At 55.1% G+C, this 18,862-nt stretch overlaps 1 protein-coding gene across 3 annotated transcripts in view; it reads right to left on the minus strand.

The window, feature by feature from the left end:
• Positions 1-18,191, minus strand: part of ACOT11 (acyl-CoA thioesterase 11) — a 47,197-nt gene extending 29,006 nt beyond the window's left edge. The window contains exon 1 of one of the 3 annotated variants that reach the window (XM_048220489.2): positions 17,982-18,191. In XM_048220489.2, coding sequence (XP_048076446.1) covers positions 17,982-18,014 — 33 coding nt within the window. In that variant the 5' untranslated portion in view covers positions 18,015-18,191. Of the gene's footprint in view, positions 1-1,338; positions 1,490-17,981 lie in introns of those variants that run through there. The other 2 variants (XM_026498025.4, XM_044383847.3) reach the window with 2 other exon arrangements.
• Between the last annotated feature and the right edge of the window lie 671 nt (positions 18,192-18,862).

Here is an 18,862-nt window from a genome sequence, read left to right on the forward strand (position 1 = left end):
GGCAGAAAGGACATGAAGAACAGCAGAAAGGGGGAGTGGAATGACAGTGGCTTGGGTGATGCAACCTGTGGGGCCAAAGGAAGCAGGTGGGAAAATACTAGGTGCAGTCAGAGAGGGGCCAAGGAGTCTCCAGGACCGGTGGAAGACTCCCAGAGAAGGGTGTGGCCTACAGAGATGAGCCAGGAAACGAGACCAGCCAGCAGAGAGATCTTAGTGCCTGCTGGAACCATCTGGAACAATAGGCCTAGAGCAGAGGAGACCCACCTGTCCTGGCAGGGAGCAGCAGCCTTGCGTGATCTCTCAACTGACCCACCATGACATGAGGCTGTCTATATATAGGGTTTAGGGGTCGACCTGGCCTGGGTTCAAGTCCGGTTCCACAACTAACTCATGTGACCTTGGGCAAAGCTGCTCAACCTCTGTGGGCCTCAGTTCCTCATCTGTAAGAATGGGATTATAACACCTACCTCTAAGTGTCATTGTGGGGATGAACTTGAACGAGATTCAATGTTTGAGGCTCCCAGTGCACACCCATCATATGGCCAACATTGAGCGAGCAATTCCTATTAGCCATCATAAAGCTGAGTGTGGGCTTTCTACAGAAGTATAGCCGGGAGAGACCCAAACATGTTCGCACTGAGTGTTTACAACGTACTTTCTCACCAGAACCTCGGGGCAACCCAGCGAGGGAACAAGGTTGTTAGCCCCTTTGCGAGGTTCTGTGAGAATTCAAGAAACCAGTGACAGTGGAACAGAAATTCCAGCCTGGATAGGAGACTGCAAAGCCCATGTTCCTCCCTCCCCACTTTCTGAGGGGGTGGGGACCCAGAAGGCAGTCCCCCAGGGGGCGGGGAGAAGCAGCTTCGGCCCAGCCTGGGAGCCACTGGCCAGGCCCCGTGAAAGGCCTGATTGTCTGGGCCAGGCCACTCTGAGCACTGAAAGGAAGCTGTCCAAACCAGATGGCCTGTCCCCACAAAGGGGGATCCAGCCTCTCAGAGAAACCAGGGTGTCCTTCTGGTGGTTTCCCCACCAGCAAAGTGGGAGCATTTGTCAACTTCCCAAATTCCCCTTCAGGCCTACTCCCTACCTTCCTCCCGAAAAAGGCTCTGAGGCAGCACACAGACCCCACAGGCACCGGACCCCACAGGCACCAGAGCTGAAATGCAAACAAAGCTGAGAAACCAAATAAGGGAGGCGAGATTATGTCAGGAATGCAGTTGCTCGAGTATGCTGCCATCGAGAACTGCATTTTGCCTTGAGGTTCCCAGCAGACAAAAAAAGAAGAAAGGGGGGTAACAGTGGGTACCAAACTCGTAGATAAAAAGAGAGCGCTCTCACCCGGAAGCCAGCCTAAGGGCTGGGAGAAGGACACCAGCAGGCTGTTCCATAGGCTTCTAATTGTCAGAGAACATCAGCTCATATCTGCTTCTATAGGACCAATAATGGTCCCCAGCCCGTCTGCAACATCCTCATTTTACTTCTGGCTACAGGCTGCGTTGGGACTTGAGATCAGCCGAGGTTATGGAGTGGGAAAGGCAGAAAATTAGTATTAGTATTAGTAGTAAGCACCTGCTCCGTGCCATTCACGTGGTTTGACATTTACTGAACACCTGCGGGGTATGGAGTTCTGTGCTAGGACATTTCATATGGATCATCTCAACGATGTTTACATCTTCCCGTGAAGCGTTATTATTCTACCCATTTTACAGATGAGCCGACTGGGTTACCTTGCTTCTGGGCAGCCCCCGGAAGTGGTGGAGTTTAAGGCCCCCGGAAGTGGTAGAGTTTAAGGCCCCCGGAAGTGGTGGAGTTTAAGGCAATCCGAGACTCGCCAGGCGAAGTCCGCATTTACATGTCTACAGAACTTTCACGGGGTCTTGGGCTGGGGAAGATGGAAGAAATTCTTCCAGTCTAAGATTCAGAGAGGGGAAGCAAAGGACTCCAAGTCACACAGCCAGTCAGTGACCAGGGAGAACAGAGGCCACGGGTCTCTCCAGAGTCTCTGTCCAGAGTGCGCGGTCTGATCAGACACTAGGTTTCCCCTTTCTTCCGACACCAGCTCTTATGCTCTCCCAGCATGAAAGAGGGGGATGGGAGGGCCTCCAGCCTTCTAATCCTGCCCTACACCCCCAACCTGCTGAGGAAGGGAGAAGGGATACAGGGCATAGTAGGAACTCTGAGGTAAGGACAAGCTTTCCTCAGGGTAGCCCCAAACCTCGTTCGGAAGTAGAACCTCACAGGATATTTTCAGTTCAGTTATCTGCCTGTAAAAGCGAACATAAACGGAACTTTTATCAGCTCATCCTTCCCAGAAGACCTTGGACAAGTTATTTTACCTCTCCAAGGCTCCGTTTCCTCATCTGTCTAAAAGTTAAATAAAAGAACCTGAGCTCAGTGAGGATTCTAAAAGACAGGGAACCCACCAGCATGGCTATAAGCAAAAGCATGGACAATGACAAGTGTTGGCAAGGGTCTGGAGAACATGGAACCCTTGTACGTTGCGGGGTGGGGGGGATAGAAAATGTCGGAGCCACTCTGGAAACAGTCTGGCGGGTCCTTAAAAAGCTGAGCATAGAAACACCATATGACTTTGCAAACACAAAGGAACTGAGAACAAGGACCCCAACAAATGTATACACACCCATGTTCACAGCGGCACTATTCACAATAGCCAAAAGGTGGAAACAGTCTGAACGTCCATCGGTGAATACATGGGTGGACAACTGTGGTGGGCACATATGACGGAACAAAGCGGTCATACGTAAAACATGGCTTAATGTCAAAAACACCATGCCGAGTGAAACAAGCCAGACACAAAAGGTCACGCACTGCGTGGTTCCCTTTGGGTGAAGTTCCAGGACAGGCACACCCATAGAGACAGAAAACTGACTGGCGCTTGTCAGGGGCTGGGGAAGGGAGGCCAGAGGAGAAACTTCTGAAAGGGTAAGGGGCTTTACTTTGAAGTGACGGGAATGATTTGCAACTAGACAGCGGTGGTGGTTCCCAACATTGTGAACGTACCACGTTCCACTGCACTGTACATATGAAAACGGTGAATTATATATTATGTGTATTCTACCTTGATAAATTATTTTTAATTCTTAAGAGAAACAATTCTAGATGAATATCAGGTAACTCAGCTAATTTAACATAAATTAAATGTAAAACGCCAAACAAGTTTTTTAAAAAAAGATACTGGAAGCGGGCGTGTTTGGCATGGTAAAAATGATAGGTTTCATTATTAGTTGTGTAGTCCTCAGTTTCCTCATCTGTCAAGTGGGACATTTAACTAGATAATCTCCAAGACTCTTTCCAACCATGAAGGGTGTGTCTTCCAGGAAGAACCCCTCACCAAGGCCCATGAGGCCCCATAGAGTGTCCTGCCACACCTCCCACCGCAGGGCCTTTGCCCATGCTGTTCCCTGTGCCTGGAGCCCTCTTCGTCTCTGCAAAGCCTACTCACCTCTCAAATCCATCCCCTCTTCTCCACTCTCATGCTCCTGGCACCGTGCACCTCCCCTCTCTCGTTCACCCAATTGTGGGGGTGTCTGGGTGGCCTGGATCGGAAGACCCACCAGGCAGGAGCCCTGTCTCTCTATTCCTGGTATCCACAGGGCCCAGCACAGTGCCTGGCTCACTGTGGACCAAATGAATGAGTTTGTTCAGTAATCTCCACCAGTGTCACCCCATGTAGGCCAAGGAGAATGCCAGCCATGAGGTCAGGTAAGGTTCCCCACCAGAGGCCCAACTCCCACCCCGCCCCTCACCCCATTCTAGAAAAAAGCCTAAACATCACCTGCCTCCCTCCACCCCCAAGGGTAAAAATAACTTTGTCTGAAATCTGACACCTACCCTCAGCCAGGTCATCTTGAAAACTCCCCCTGTCCCACTGCGAAGGCTGCCAGGAGCCAGGCAGGGTAAGGAGGACATTTTCTGAATGCTTTCCCATTTGTACGTCATCTGTTCCATGGACAAATATTTGGGGCATTGTCCCTGGCAAGGTACACAGGGGACCCGAGCCCAGAGTAGTCCCAAGTCTGTCCACGGTCCCCTGGCTCTGAACCACAGAGCGCTGGCCTCTGTCTATACCACAGACCCTTCTTCTGCCACAGGAGTGAGAAGGGCTTTGGAGACTGATTACTTGTGCGGATGGAGAAACTGAGGCACAGGTGGATCTCTGTGCAAAGGTCTTTAGAGTCAGGCAGACCTTGGGTAAGTTACTGCGAAGTTGTTTCCTCCTTAGGGAAAAAAAAAAAAAGACAAACACCCCCACCCCATCTCCATCCAAGAGTAGTGTGTAGATTAAGGGAGGTCCCAAAACCAAAGGCACCCAGCTAACTGTAAAGTGCTGTGCCTTTGTGAGGGGGCAGTTGGCTGGGCAGGGACTTGTCTTTCCTTCACCACCATAGACACCAGCAGCCTTTGCTTTTTTTTGCTTTTTTTTTAAGGTTTTATTTATTTGACAGAGACACAGTGAGAGAGAGAACACAGCAGGGGGAGTGGGAGAGGGAGAAGCAGGCTCCCTGCTGAGCAGGAGCCTGATGTGGGGCTCGATCCCAGGACCCTGGGATCATGACCTGAGCTGAAGGCAGACACGTAACGACTGAGCCTCCCAGGCGCCCCAGCCTTTGCTTCTCACTCTGGGGAAACGGAAACGTGGGCAGCGGAGGCGGTGTGGGACAGTGGGCTCTGGAGGCGGGCAGACTGCACGTGAGTCCCAGACCCACCTCAGAAGCACAGGGGCCCCAGGGAACTTGCTTTCTCTCCACCCAGTTCCTCACGTGTTCAACAACAGAGCACCCCCCCGCCCCTGCTCCCCCACCTGCAAGATGAGAGCAAGGAGTACCTTGCCGAGCTCTCCTGAGGTGCAAAGGAGGGAGCAAATGGCAAGTGCTTTGTGGGGGTTCTGCCTCCCTTTTACTCCGGGACTTCTTACAAGGCTGAGTAGAGCCTGCTGGGTGGACAAGCCCGTGTGGGGCCCCACCCTCCCAGAGCCAAGGTCTAGATGGGGTGACCTAGGAGGGGCTGTTACAGCAAGAGGTGGCAGGGGCCTGCGGGAGTGTGGGTGAGAGCTGCGGGACCAGGGACTGGCCGTGTGCAGAGGGGGGCCTCTCAGCCCGCACCCCATTGCCACCCCTCTGCGCTGATTGGGCATGGTCGGGGCGGTGTGCCCCAGACTGAGGACCTACAGGATGGGAGCACATGTCCTCATCTCTCTGGCCCCAGTTTCCTCATTTATAAAGTTGCAGGGGTAGGCCTGCAGACGAGCCTGAGAACGATCGCCAAACCCCTTCTTTAAGTATTTATTATATGCCAGGTACTGCGCTAAGTACGTTGTACGCGTTATTGCATTGTCTCTTCTCATCGTAAACAGCGCCAGTCATCAGCTTTCCTATTACCTGCAGCTTATAGATGGGAAAACAGAGCCTCGGAAAGGGTTAGTAACTTGTACACACACACACACACACACACACACACACGCACGCACGCACGCGCGCAGGCACAGAACCGCACAGCCAGTAAGGGCAGAGTTGGGACGGGAAGTCAAGTCTATTTAACTCAAAGGCTGAGGCTGCTTGGCCAGTTTGCTAGAACTGCCTCTCTCGTCTGCCGGGCAGGGCGGTTTGGGCGGCATCCCTGACACTGCCAGCCACAGGCCCTTCCAGAACCCTTATACACAAGCTCCCCTCCCCTCACATCCTCTGCGGGAAACAGCGAGGGTATCCGTGCCCCTTCCCCCCACGGCCCACGGTCATGGCAACTGGTCCTACTGGATGATCAAGGACCAGCGCCCAAGGGGGAGGGAGGTGGCCGCCTCTAGCGAGGAAGCTGCAAGCTCTCGGAGCTGAACACTGTCCTTTGTAAATCCTCAGCTCTCCCGAGTGCAAGGAAACCTCACGTCAGCGAGACTACCAGGTCCAGGACCTCAGCTACCGCAACCCCTCGGTTGTGGGCCGGCGTGAGCTTGCTTGGTCCCAGAGACAGGGGCTCGCTCCTTTCCGACATGGACCCTTCTGGCGAGGAACAGGGCTGCCTGTCAGAGTGCTTCCACGGCCCCCCAACACCACTGGCAGCTGTCTCCCTGTAGCTCCCCGCCTTGGAGCTATTTGCCACCTCCCTCCCCTGCCTCCAGCAAACCCCAGAAAGAGGCAGGAAGGATCTGAGCACAGGCAATCCAACCCCCAGTGCGACTGGCCCGCACTAGGTGGCTCTTCAGGGGAGACGTTCAGAGAGCATCCAGCCAGAAACCCACATTCATGGGCAACACCCCCGTGCTGGAGCCCCTGGCAGTGAGGGGGGCCCTTGGGGGATTGGGGGGAACAAGCCCAGCCTCTCCCCTCAGCACAGCCCTCCCCACCCTCCCTGCCAGACAGCCAAAACCGCCTCAACCTGCCTCTGGGTCACCATGGCAACGGGCACCCGAGATCCTTCGAGCAAGCCCGCTCACCTTGGAGCTGGGCACGCCAAGCTGCAGGCACCCTGAGCCCCTCCAGGACAGCAAGAGGGAGAGGGAGAAGGAGCCAGAAGAGGGAAGTGGGGAGAAGAGAGAGGTTACAGAGAGAGAAGGAGGGAAAGAAGGGAAGGGGAGGGGAGAGAGAATAGGAAACCATGAGTTCACAGCACAGAGGCTGGTAGGGAACAGAGGTAGAAGAGAGGAGCCGGTGGCGGTCGCGCTTGGCAGAGGGAAAAGTAATGGGGCAGGAAGGGGCCTCCTCCTACCTCCCCTGCTGCACACATTCCTCAGGCCTGAGCTGCTCTCAGCCCCGCGGGAGGGGTTCTGGCCACCCAGCCCGGACTTCCTGCCCCAGGAAGCTGGCAGCCTGTGGCCCCTCTGAGGCCCCAGCTGCCTCTCCAGCCCCTGTAGGCCCCTCATGCTGAGGGGTAGGGTCCTGTCCTCCCCTGCAGGTGGGGCCCCTTCTCCCACGCTTAGGTGGGAGGCCCCAGATGCCCCCAGTTCTTCTGCCCGCCCCAGGGTCTGCTGTCCTCTCGTCTCTTCTCTCCCACCTTGTCCAGCTTCCCCTCACACAGCACACTGACTTTTTCTCCCCCAAAGCGTTCAAGAAACCACTCCCCGGCAGAGGAGTGGCCCGAGGGAGAGCTGTGACTTTATCCACAGAGGCATTCTTTACACTGGCAAGCAGTGAACCAGGCCCCAGAACAGGCCTGGCAAAGGACCGCCAAATTCAAGTGGCTGCTTCGAAGGCCCCGAGTGGCCAGATGGAAGGGTTAGAGACACAGAGCTGGGCCTGGGCTCTGGTGGAGGCTAGCACGCTGGGCAGGCACACCGATGGCTCTCCCTGGGCACTCACCACACTCCAGGGCCTTGCCTGAGCCCCAGGTTCTCTGGCTGCAGGGTGGCCTTCTCATACCTGTCCCCCTGTGCCCCACAGGGAACTCAAGAAAGGTTTGTTGAGGAAAGGTTGAGCAGGCAGAGAGAGAAGAAGGAAGCAAAGAGGAAGGCCGGGGAGCTGGCTGGAGCCCGCAGCAAGGCCCTGGGGACAGAAGCTGTGTTGGAATCCCAGCCCCTCCTGTCTCCCTGAATAACCTGAAGCCCTTCAGCCCCTGTAAGCCTCACTCTCCACATCTATAAAATGGGAATAGTGATATCACAGACAGGATTCAGTGAGATTATATGTGCAAGGTGCTTAGCACAGACTCTGACCCAGAGAACGTAAGTAAAAAGTGTCAGCTCTTCATGTTATTACCAATCGAGGCACTGATGAGCGACACAGAAATCATCCTCACCAGGAGGGGCCTGCACAGTGCCTGGGGGTGAGGGATGCCTGCCTCAACGCGCTAGGCGGCCTTCGCAGAGCCCACGCCGAGCTTGAGGACGAGGACCCGGGCTTCAGGAGGACAGGAAAGGGGCAGGGAAACCCCAGCAGTGGTGGCATCAGACGGGCCTCTCGGCCCTGCTCTGTGACAATCCCTGCCAGCTGAACCCACCATCTGTCTACCAACCACCCACTTCAGCCACAAACCAAGATATAGAGCTACGTGTGGCCTAGTGACCGGCCTCCAGCTACACATCTCAGGGCCGGCTGGGTCAGAAGACAGGAGGGTTCAGTAAGAGATAAAACTAAGACAAGGGGCACCTGGCTGGCTCAGTCGGGAGAGCATGCGACCCTTGATCTCAGGGTTCTGAGTCTGAGCCACACGTTGAGGGTAGAGAATACATAAAAAATAAAATCTTAAAAAAACAAAACGAAACAAAAACCCAAGACCAAACAGGCTCACAAGGTTAGAAAGAGGCCAATTCTGGCTAGGGATCAACACCAGTGTTTTTTAAAACTCCCATTCATTCCTTCACGATGCTGGGAATACAACATCAAATGTGTTCTCTGATGGACAGGCAATAAACAAGTAAAGGAACGCGATCATTTTAGAGACCAAAAAGTGCTATAAGAAACAGCGGAAGTGACGAAGAGAGAAGGTGGTGGAGTGGGAGATGCTAATTCAGCCTAGGTAATCAGGGAGCCGTCAAGATCCTAATGAATGAAAGCAGGAGCGATCTGCAAGCCTCCAGAGAGGCACAGCGTTCCAAGCAGGGGAACAGAGGGTGCAAAGAGCCCAAGGAGGAACCGGGACAAGCTTGGCTGTCAGAGGAACAGCAGGGCGGCCAGTCCCAGCTAGGCCCCACCCCTCGGCCATTCCCACCAAGGGACCAGACACCAGGGATGCCACCTTGGATTCCCTAGGCCAGCCCATCCGCACGCTGAATACCACCAAGTAACCTCCGCTCACACCATGGAGAGCAGAACAGTCGCCCCACTAAGCCCTGCCCAAATTCCTGACCCACAAAATCTCAAGATACAGTAAAACTGTCCTTTTTTAAGCCACTAGGTAGGGGGTAGTTTTTCACAGAGCCACAGTAGATAGAACAGACATCGCCCAAGGAGAGAGCAAGGACAGAGATATTTAGAGGACGGTGGGAGGGAGCAGCCTACAGAGGGAAGCAGAGGGAGCCAGGCGGGGCGGAAGGACATTAGGGTGGGATGGGTCTCGGGGGGGCACCTGCTGGTCGGGGAGCTGAGAAGCCTCAGCAGGTGGGCAGAGAAGTTTTAAGGGGGTGCAGGGAAGGCAGGGAGAGGACTCATGGATTAGGGACAGGTAAGAGGTAAAGAAGTGGATGCAGGGACCACAGAAAACTCTTGCAGAGATTTTTCTGGGAAATGGGGAGCAAAGAAACCAGGAAGTAGTTGGAAGGGGACCTGGATACAGGGAAGGGGTCTTGTCTGCCTTAGAGGCTGGGAGATACCGGAGGACTCATCTGGCTGCTGATGGGACACAGCCAGTAGAAGAGGGATCTCCCCAAGCCAGAGAGCTGCCTACAGACAAGGGCTGCCCAAGAATTGGCCCAGCAGACGCTTGAAGATGCTGTCTTAGAAATCTATGGCTACCATCTATCATGCACCTACTGTGTGCCAGGCCTAGTCCTTGGGGCGTCCGGGAATTCTCAAGTCCACTCTGAAGCAGGAGTCCTCATTTATAGTTGAGGAAAAGGAAAGTCAAACAGGGAACGTGGAAAGATCCACTGGAAGACACACGGCCAGTAAAAGACAGAGGGGAGGGGGACGCGGCTGGCTCCGTGGGAAGAACAGGCAACTCTTCATCTCGGAGTCATGAGTTCGAACCCCACGTTGGGCACAGAGGTTATTAAAAAAAAAAAAAAATGGCAGAGGGGAGAGTGGATTTGGGTTTTCTGACTCCAGAGCCTGGCAGGGGTGCTGCAGGGGGGACACCAGCCCTGGAGGCAGATTAGATCATATAGCCCATGGGACTTCTGAGACAGCGCCTGGCACTTTGGAGACCCTCCATGGATTGCCTTCCAGGTGATATGGAGAAAGAGCTGGAAGTGCGGTGGTCTCTGACAGTCCATCCCACCTGTGCTATAGAGATCTCAGCACCCCAACCACCATCATCACCCCCCACAGTGGCCTATCCAGAGGGCCTGGTGGGCTCAGAAGTGCACCCCAGCCTCCTGTCTGCCTTGCTGAGAACCAGTTCGCATGGTGAGACACGCCTTCTCTTAGTCTTAAGCAAGGGGGTGGGGATCAGATAAACTCAGAGTCCCGGGAGGCCCTGGGTGGGGGCGGGGGGCGCTTGCCCCTTCCCTTGCCCCAAAGTCATTCAGTCCTTGGGCCCCTTCCTCTCTCCAGCTCCCCTCCCCCGTATACCCCACCGCCCTCAAAGCCTGTAGGCACACCACTCAATCTTAAAATTTGTCTTCTCTGTGGAAAGGCCAGCATGGCACTAACCCACTTACACAAGCAGCCTCAAGTGATTGGGCCCATTACTACCCCCACAGCCCCATGTTACAGACAAGAAAACTAAGGCCGAGAAAGGAGTAGCCAGCCGTGAACTAGCCACGAGCCCAGAACCAGCCACACTCTTCTGTCTCCAGACCCCCCCATTTGTCCGTGCCACCGCTCACACAGGGTAGTACCCCAGAGAAGGACAGGAGCTGGGTCTCACCACGTCCTCCCTAAGGGATCAAATGGAAATTGAGACCCACCTGGCTCAGCTCAGCCCTGGAGAATGCTGGAAACCTGAGGCTGCTTTAGGAAGGCTTAAGAGCCACTCCCCTTCTCGACCTCTGACCACTTTGCAGGCTTGGGAATGGGCCACACCTGGCAGGGCCGCACCCCCGGGGGCAGATCACAGCCTGTTCTGGAGGTCACAAATAGGACACCGGCAAGGAGTGTAGAGGCCGGGGTTTGGCACCGCCACGGGGCGGTGAGCATCCCATCCTGAGGGTTGGGCCTCTCGGGGCCACAGCAGAGGCGCCGCTGGTGGCAGCCTGCCGACTCGCTGAGCTTCTGAGCAAGCAGACAAGAGAAAGCCTGTAGGGCACTGCCCAGACTGTAAAGGGGGTGCAGACAGGAGGAAACAGGAGACTCCTTGAGCGTGGGACCAGGTCCCATGTCTCCCTAGAGTCCCAGTGATTGACAAAAGTTGTATATATTTAGGGGCGCCTGGGTGGCACAGCGGTTAAGCGTCTGCCTTGGGCTCAGGGCGTGATCCCGGCGTTATGGGATCGAGCCCCACATCAGGCTCCTCCGCTATGAGCCTGCTTCTTCCTCTCCCACTCCCCCTGCTTGTGTTCCCTCTCTCGCTGGCTGTCTCTATCTCTGTCGAATAAATAAATAAAATCTTAAAAAAAAAAAGTTGTATATATTTAGATCGCACAACATGATGTGTTGACACATGTACACGTTGTGAAATGATGACCGCTGTCAAGCTAACTAACAATCCATCACCGTACAGCAACCCAGTTTGGGGGGGAGTGAAAACACCTGAGATTTACTCTCTTAGCAAATTTCAAGTCGGTAATACATTGTTGTTAACTGTGGTCCCCATGCTGGGCACCGCGTCTCCAGAACTTATTCATCTTATAACTGAAAGCTGCTACCCTTTGACCCACATCTCCCCTTTCCCCCACCTTCCCGACATAATTTTTTCAGTACCTACCATGTTCCAGGCCTTTATATACATTATATAATGGCTTTGTATCCATAATATCATGTAATCCTCACCAAAACCCTGTGAGGGACAATTACCCCTCTTGCACAAAAAAGGAAACTGAGACCCGGCTATCTGAAGGACTTGCCTAAGGGCGCTGTGTCCCGAAGGGTGGAGCTGGGATTTTGCTTTTCTCACTAACAATGCTGCATCTCCGAAAGAAATGCTTACTGCTTAATGTCTACTGACGTTCGTTAATTAATGTCTGATTTGCTGAGGGCAAATTATTACCCTGGAAGAAGCCCCAGGCAGGACATACATATTACGTGGACAAGGGGGCCGGAGAGGGCCCCCTCAAACAGTCCCTACCAAATTCTCTCCCCACTGCTAGCAGAACAAGCTCCTTCCCACATCTCACACACGGAGGCCTCTGCCTGGACCAGGCTTCCAGACCCGAAAAAGCTTCTAAGACCATGCTAACCCATCACTTCCCCAGGCAGCCTGCCCTGCCCTCTACACTGGTGAAGGGCCACCTCTGGGCTTCTCTGTGTCACAGCCTGGCCACACTCTGCTGTCATCAGTGGTTTGTACCTCTCTCTGTCTCCCCATCAGCCTGGGGGCACCTAAGGACAGGTCCAGTCTGACTCATCCCAGTGTCCCCAAAGTGCCAGACTCTGGTCCTTTCCCTCACTGCCCTGATGCCACCTCCTACACACAGGGAGGCCACTCCTGGAGAGTCGCAGGAGCCCGCAGGACTGCAGCCAGAGAGCTGGCAGACCACCCAGCCGGCAGCACCATCTGTCCCTGCAGGCACTGGACAGAGCAGGCATGAGGCAGAGGGGTCAGTTCCTCCGCTTAGCCAGGTCGGCCCAGGACAAGGAGAAGAGCCATGGCACCAGGGCCCCTGCCCAGCGGTAGCTTGCGCCCAGACGAGACTTTGAGTTCTCCAACCAGCTCAAAGTGGCTCAAGGCTAGAGCCTTGGTTTCCCGATACGTAAAGCCCGATGAATACCACGAGCCTAGCAGCGCTACTAGGAAGCTTAGTATGCCTGACACCTAGTAGGTACTCAACGAGTTAGTTTTTACCACCTCATCCAAACAACTGACCCTGTCTTTGACACATTGAGGAAACACAAGTCCAGGTGAAAGAAAGACCCATGGGACACCCGGATGGCTCAGTCGGTTAAGTGTCTGCCTTCGGCTCAGGTCATGATCCCAGGGTCCTGGGATCGAGTTCCACATAGGGCTCCTTGCTCGGCAGGGAGCCTGCTTCTCCCTCTGCCTGCTGCTTCCCCTGCTGCTCTCTCTCTCTGACAAATAAATAAAACTTTACGAAAGAAAGAAAGAAAGAAAGAAAGAAAGAAAGAAAGAAAGAAAGAACTTGACCATATACCATGGTCAATTGTATGCCAAGCTCTGCACTCCTCCGAAGTCATTAATCTTGCCAACGATCTAGCAAGATCTACAGGAACAGCCCAGTTTCACAGAGGAGGAAACTAAGGCCTACAAGGGTCAAGTGAGTTAGTATCTCTCAGGCAGGTCTCTAGACTCATGAGCGGCCGAGCAGAGGTGCTGGGGAGGCCGGCTTGGCCCAGCCTGGACCACACACAGGTGAAGGGCAGGGGTGCAGCCTCCCCTAGCCCCCAGTATGTGTGAGGCAGGGGGAAAGGTGATCAGCCCTGAATCTGCATTGCCAGGTGGGCAAAGGAGGCTGTGATGGGGTGGGTCTGAGTGTGACAGTGAGGCCACTTTCTAGATGCACAGAGATTCCAGATGTCTCCCTGGCTGGGACAGGGGTCTCAGCCTGGCAGGTAGGGATTCTAAGTCTCTCACCCGCTGTACAAGCCCAGACACATTATCTCACTTCTCCGTGCCTTGTCTGTACCAGAGGACTGAGCCTATCACCCACCTGCCTGTTGTGAGGGGTCAGGGAGTGGGTGGGAAGGTGGCAGGGACCTTCGTGGTGCTGGCCATACAGACAGGTACCATGATGATGCGTTCCCCTAAGTCTCTGAGCTTCTCTGAGCACAGTGTGCAGGGACTATGTACCTTGTCAACTAAGCCCAGAGACCAGAGCATCCCCAAGCACCACACATAGTCTGGTGGGCAGGACAATACAACCCCTAGCACTCCAAACCCCAAACCCTGCCTGCAAGGCCCAGACCCCCCACCTGCAGCCCACTGCAGCCTTGTCTCAGCCCCTCCCACCAGCTCCCATCCAAGCCATGCCGGCCTCCAGTCAGTTGCTCAGAGGCACCAAGGCCCCCACGCCTTGGACCCTGCCAATGAATGCCGTTCCCTCTGCCTGGAATACCCTTCCAGCCCTTCCTCTGGCTGTCTCCTTCTCAACTGCTAGGTTTCCGCTCAGTTGTCACGGGCTCAGAGAGCCCTCTCCTGACCCCTCTGATTATTCTCTCGCAGTCTCCTGTTCTCCAGCAATCTGAGTTTAATGTTAGCGGTGCCACTTAATAACTGTGTAACCTTGGGCAAGTTACTTAACCTCTCTGTCTCAGGTTCATATGCAACATGGGCATAGTAACGTTATCGACTTCACAGCGTTGTTATAAAGGCTAAAGGAGTTCATGCATGCTTGGCACACAGGGAGCGCTTACATGGCATTTACTCTCATTGTTAGTACTGTTCGTGGCACTTAGCACAGATTTTGATCCCGTATTTGCTTGACGACTTTCTCACTGTGTCTCCTTCGTTAGCTGTCAGCTCCGCACAGCAGCCTGGGCTCATCGAGGAGTACTTAGGCCCTGCCACATGCTAATCCCTGTGCCAGGAAGAAACCAGTATAATATCCTGAGGAGACACCATGCATTCTGGGGGCAGGCAGGATGTAGACGGGAAGGGGAAAGGATGGCTGAGCTGGGTGTTGAAGAATGAAGAAGAGTCCTCCAGACAGACTACAAACACTAAGGGTGTCTGTCCATGGCTGAGACCAGGGTTCATACGGGGTTCCTGAACAGGCTGAAACTAAGTGTCTGAATCTTGCCTCTTCCTCCAGGAAGCCTTCTGGGACCAATTCAGCACCCTTCTGGGCTCCCATAGTCGCTCAACCATTCAGCAGTTTTTGCACTCATACTATGTGATAGGCAGCTCGTTTTATTCCTGTGGGTCTCCCCTCCTCTACCACACAGCAGGGTTCTGAAGGCAGACAGGCCTCTGCCTTTCGCGGTCAGGACGAACCTCAAGATGGCACACAAACCCTTCACGAAAGTCCAGACCCCCAGGATGTCAAGGCTGGTGGAGACCTTAGAGAACACTCAGAGAGGGAGAGTTACATACGACCCATGGGGTTACATATGACCCAAGGTTACATATGAGCAATGGGGTGAAGATAAGATTCTAATCCGGGGGGGGGGGTGCGGGAGGGCAAACACTGTGCCTGAAACCTCCTCACGCTCTGCACTAGACCAGTCATGAGGCCAGGAAGCCGGGCTGGGGAGAACCGCGAGCTGTCCTCAGGTTCAAGGTGAAGCAGCGGGATCACTGCCAGGAGTCGGGAGGAACATGTATGTCCGTGGCTGCGTGAGTGGCTGTCTGACCTTCCACCTCCCTGTCGGCAACACAGCCAGGGTGCAGGGCTTCTCAGGGGAACTGCGATCACAGCCCCATCACCTTCCCCAGAGTAAATAAAGTTCCCAGGAGGTGACCTTGACCTGGCTAACACAGAGGCTGAGCAGAGGTTCCCAGTCTCCCACTAGGGTCCCTACCAGCCCAGGAGTGCAGGACTCAGGGCTCAGTACAGACTTGGGCAGGGAAGGGGGGGACCTCCACTGAGAGAGGAAGGACTGAGATGGGACAGTAGGACCTTTCCAGCACCAGCAGACAGGCAGTCACCCCTTGCTCCCTCAGCTTGGTAGGCTTACCCCCTCCCTCACGCATTCACATGTTCTGAGGCCTTGCTGGGTGCCCAGGGGCAGGGAAGAGTCAGAACCATCTCACTCCAAAACGTTCGCCAGCTGCAGTATGCCACAGCGTGCTGACAAGGGCCCCCAAGCCCTGGGAAGCAGGGGTGGGTTATCTGAGGGCCCCCTCCTGTTCCCACTTAACGTGGCTTTCTGTGTCCCCAGTGAAGAGAGTTTGGTGGGTTTTTTTTTATTTGCTTGCTTTTTATTAAAAACAGCTTTGGTAACCACTCAGAAGACAATCCCAAACCGTCCTGTATTATTGGGGAACAAAAGGAACTCGGGAGGAAACGGGGAGTCCAAGGAGATCCACCGAGCAGGCAATGGTCCACAGGTGGCAGTCAAGACTAGAGTGTTCTCAGCCGGCATGAGGTCACTCATGTCACCTCACGGGCCCAGTTCCACCCCCAGACCTACCTCCGCTCCCAGACTCGGGAGAGTGGGCGGGAAAGTGTGGGGAAGCGAAGTGCTGCCCGGGCTCAGACTCGGAACGTGTGGGCTGGAGTCGCCCTCAGCTTTCACAGGGCTGAGCGCCAGGTTCCCTAAGAGCTCAGACTAGGGAGCCGGATTGCCTGAGTTCAAATCCCAGCTCTGTCACTTCCTGCCAGTGTGATCCTGAGTCTGGGCAAGTCCTCAACCCCTCTGAGCCTCAGTTTCCTCAGCTGGGATATGTGGGTGATAACTGTACCTGCCTCACAGAGAACTGAACGAATTAATATATGCAAAGCATTTGGTGAGGTGCAAAGCGTGGTCAGAACTATATACAGATTTGCGACTACAATATTGTTATCTCTGCAAAATGATGATGAGGAAACATGTGTCCCCCACTGCCTTCTCCCCCAATTATCGATGGGGATCAATGGGGGAAAAAATCATGAAACGCACAAGAGAAGACACAGGCCCACCCGGAAAATGCTCTCTGCCTCAAGCTCAGGAGATGGGGAGCAAGGGGCCCGGCTGCTCAGATCCCGTGCTCGGCCTCGATGGGAAGTTGCCTGTGCGCATTCATTCATTAGACACTGAGGCTCTGACCGTGCCCGGCCCTCTGCTAGGCACACCGAGAGCAGCCTCGTGGGACTCACTGGCTGGGGGAACATAGGGATGTGTGAGCCCACCACACAATCCAGTGTGAGAAGGACCCAACACAGAGGCTCCCTGTGCCCTGAGAAATCTGGGAAGGCTTCCTGGAGGAGTCAGCATCTGAGCTGAGATCTGAGGGCTCAGAGGTAACTTTCCAGGGGGCAGGGGCAGGCAAAGGGCAAGCCAAGCAAAAAGCACAGTAGGGGGGCGCCTGGGTGGCACAGCGGTTAAGCGTCTGCCTTAGGCTCAGGGCATGATCCCGGCGTTGTGGGATCGAGCCCCACATCAGGCTCTTCCACTATGAGCCTGCTTCTTCCTCTCCCACTCCCCCTGCTTGTGTTCCCTCTCTCGCTGGCTGTCTCTATCTCTGTCAAATAAATAAATAAAATCTTTAAAAAAAAAAAAAAGCACAGTAGGGACCATAGCACAGAGGAGAGAACAAAGGTGGTATACTGAGGCAGTGGCAAGCGGTTCAGTATGGCTGAATCTATGAGGGTGGGGAAGGTGGAATGAGGAGGGACAGGCAGGCAGAAGCAGATTACCAAGAGCCTTTTGTATCAGGTAAGGAACACGAACGTAATACTGAAGGCCGCCGGCTGAGTAGGTGGGATAATCAAGTTTACCTATTAGAAGCATCCCTCCAGTGGAGGGGGATGGGAGGGGCTGGATGTGGTATCCGGGAAGCAGGGAGAAGGTGCCCTGGACAGGGGAGGGTGCTGAGGTCTGAACTGAGCGGCAGTCATGCGGACGGAGGGAGGGGATAAGTAAGAGATTTATTTGCCCCTGACCCCTTTAAAAGGGCTTTTCCTGAGGACGTCCTCAGAGGACACGCGCTCTGCGCTCAGCACAACCTCCGCCAGTCTGTCCTGCGCCCTTCTCCCGTTCACCAGATCAGAGGCCCCCGCCGGCTGTGATGAGCACTTGGCTCTGTCCCATGCCTCAGCATCTAATCTCAGCTCCAAAGTCCCTGGTAAGACATTCCAGGGAAACGTGGCCCGCAAGGCCACCTTGCAGGACACCTGTCCCACAGCCCACGCCTGGTCCTGAGCTTGCTCTCTGAAAGAGGTTATCGTCCCCGAGAACCCCGGGCTTCGTCTTGCCACACCCTCACTCACCCACCCACTCACGCACACTTCTCTCAGCGTCACGGCCTTCGAGCCCTGAACCCCAGCGCGCCACGGAGGCCCGGAGCCCCGCCGGCCGGCAGAAGCACGCGGGGCTCGCGGGGCTCGGCTGGGAGAAACACACACCCCCGGGGACAGGATTCCAGACACTCGACACAGCCAGCCCTCGGGGCAGCTGACGGCGCCAGGGGCTTGCTGGGGGCTCGTTGCCTCTAATAAACTGGACTAGGAGTTCTGCAATTTCTCTTTCCAAGGAGAGCTAGAAAACAGCCCGTGGAAAATGAGAGAGAAGACGGAGAACTTCTGACTTAAAATGGAAACTTCAATTCTCTTTCAGGATCCCCAGCCTCCAGCCCCCTCCCGTTTGCCTCCAGTCAGCAGCCCCCACCACCCTGCATACCCTTCGCAGCTGATTTCCAACATTCTGGATCATTGCGGCCGAGACCCCACTAGCCGGTCGCAGCGCTGGCAGCACCCGCGGAAAGAGACTCTGGTCACCTGAGCAACAGCCAGTGTCCAGCTCCAAATGAGGCCTGCCAGCCTCTCCTCCCGCTCCTCCTCCCGAGCTCCCGCCCCTCCCGAGCCCAGCTGTTATCACCGAGTCCTGCCTCTCCTCAGACTGCCCTCTGCCCCCCTTCTCCGAACACCCCCTCCAAGGCTCCTGTGCCCGCCTGGTGGAGAGGAAAGAGAGACTGCCAGCTGGGCCCCAGCCATGTCAGGGGGCCCTGTGCCTGCCCACTGGGCACCTAGCCGGACGCTCGCTTCCCCACTTCCAGCCCCTGCCATCCTGCTCTCGGGGTCTCTTGGCTCTGGGGTCCCTCCCAGGGGCTGGGAGTTCCCACCTCACCGGCCCCAGCTAGTTAGACTGGCAAACCGGTCACCAGGCTTCCATCCGTCCACCAGGGGTCAGGCCGGAGGTGGCAGGAGGCCAGGGAGCTGCCAGCAGCCTCCCAGAGAGACACCAGACCCACCTGCTAGGACTCTTCACCCTTGGGAGTGCTGCCCCCAAGTGCAGCCCAGTTTAGCGGCTGGCCAGGGTCAGGGCGCACCCCCTTCCTTCCTTAAAATAAGCAATGTGACTTCTTAAAGTGACATCTGCCAAATCCCACCTCATGAGCTCCACAGGCTTCATTCAGCCCTTTGGGCACCCACCCCACGTCCTCTGTAGCCACCACCGACTGAGAGATCACCCAGATTTTCCCTCGTCCCTCTCACTTCTGCGAGACGCTTCACGGGGAGGCCTTGACACTCACACTTGGACTTTTCATGATGGGGCAATAA

This window comes from Ursus arctos, unplaced genomic scaffold (genome assembly GCF_023065955.2).
Source record: "Ursus arctos isolate Adak ecotype North America unplaced genomic scaffold, UrsArc2.0 scaffold_12, whole genome shotgun sequence".
NCBI lineage: Eukaryota > Metazoa > Chordata > Mammalia > Carnivora > Ursidae > Ursus > Ursus arctos.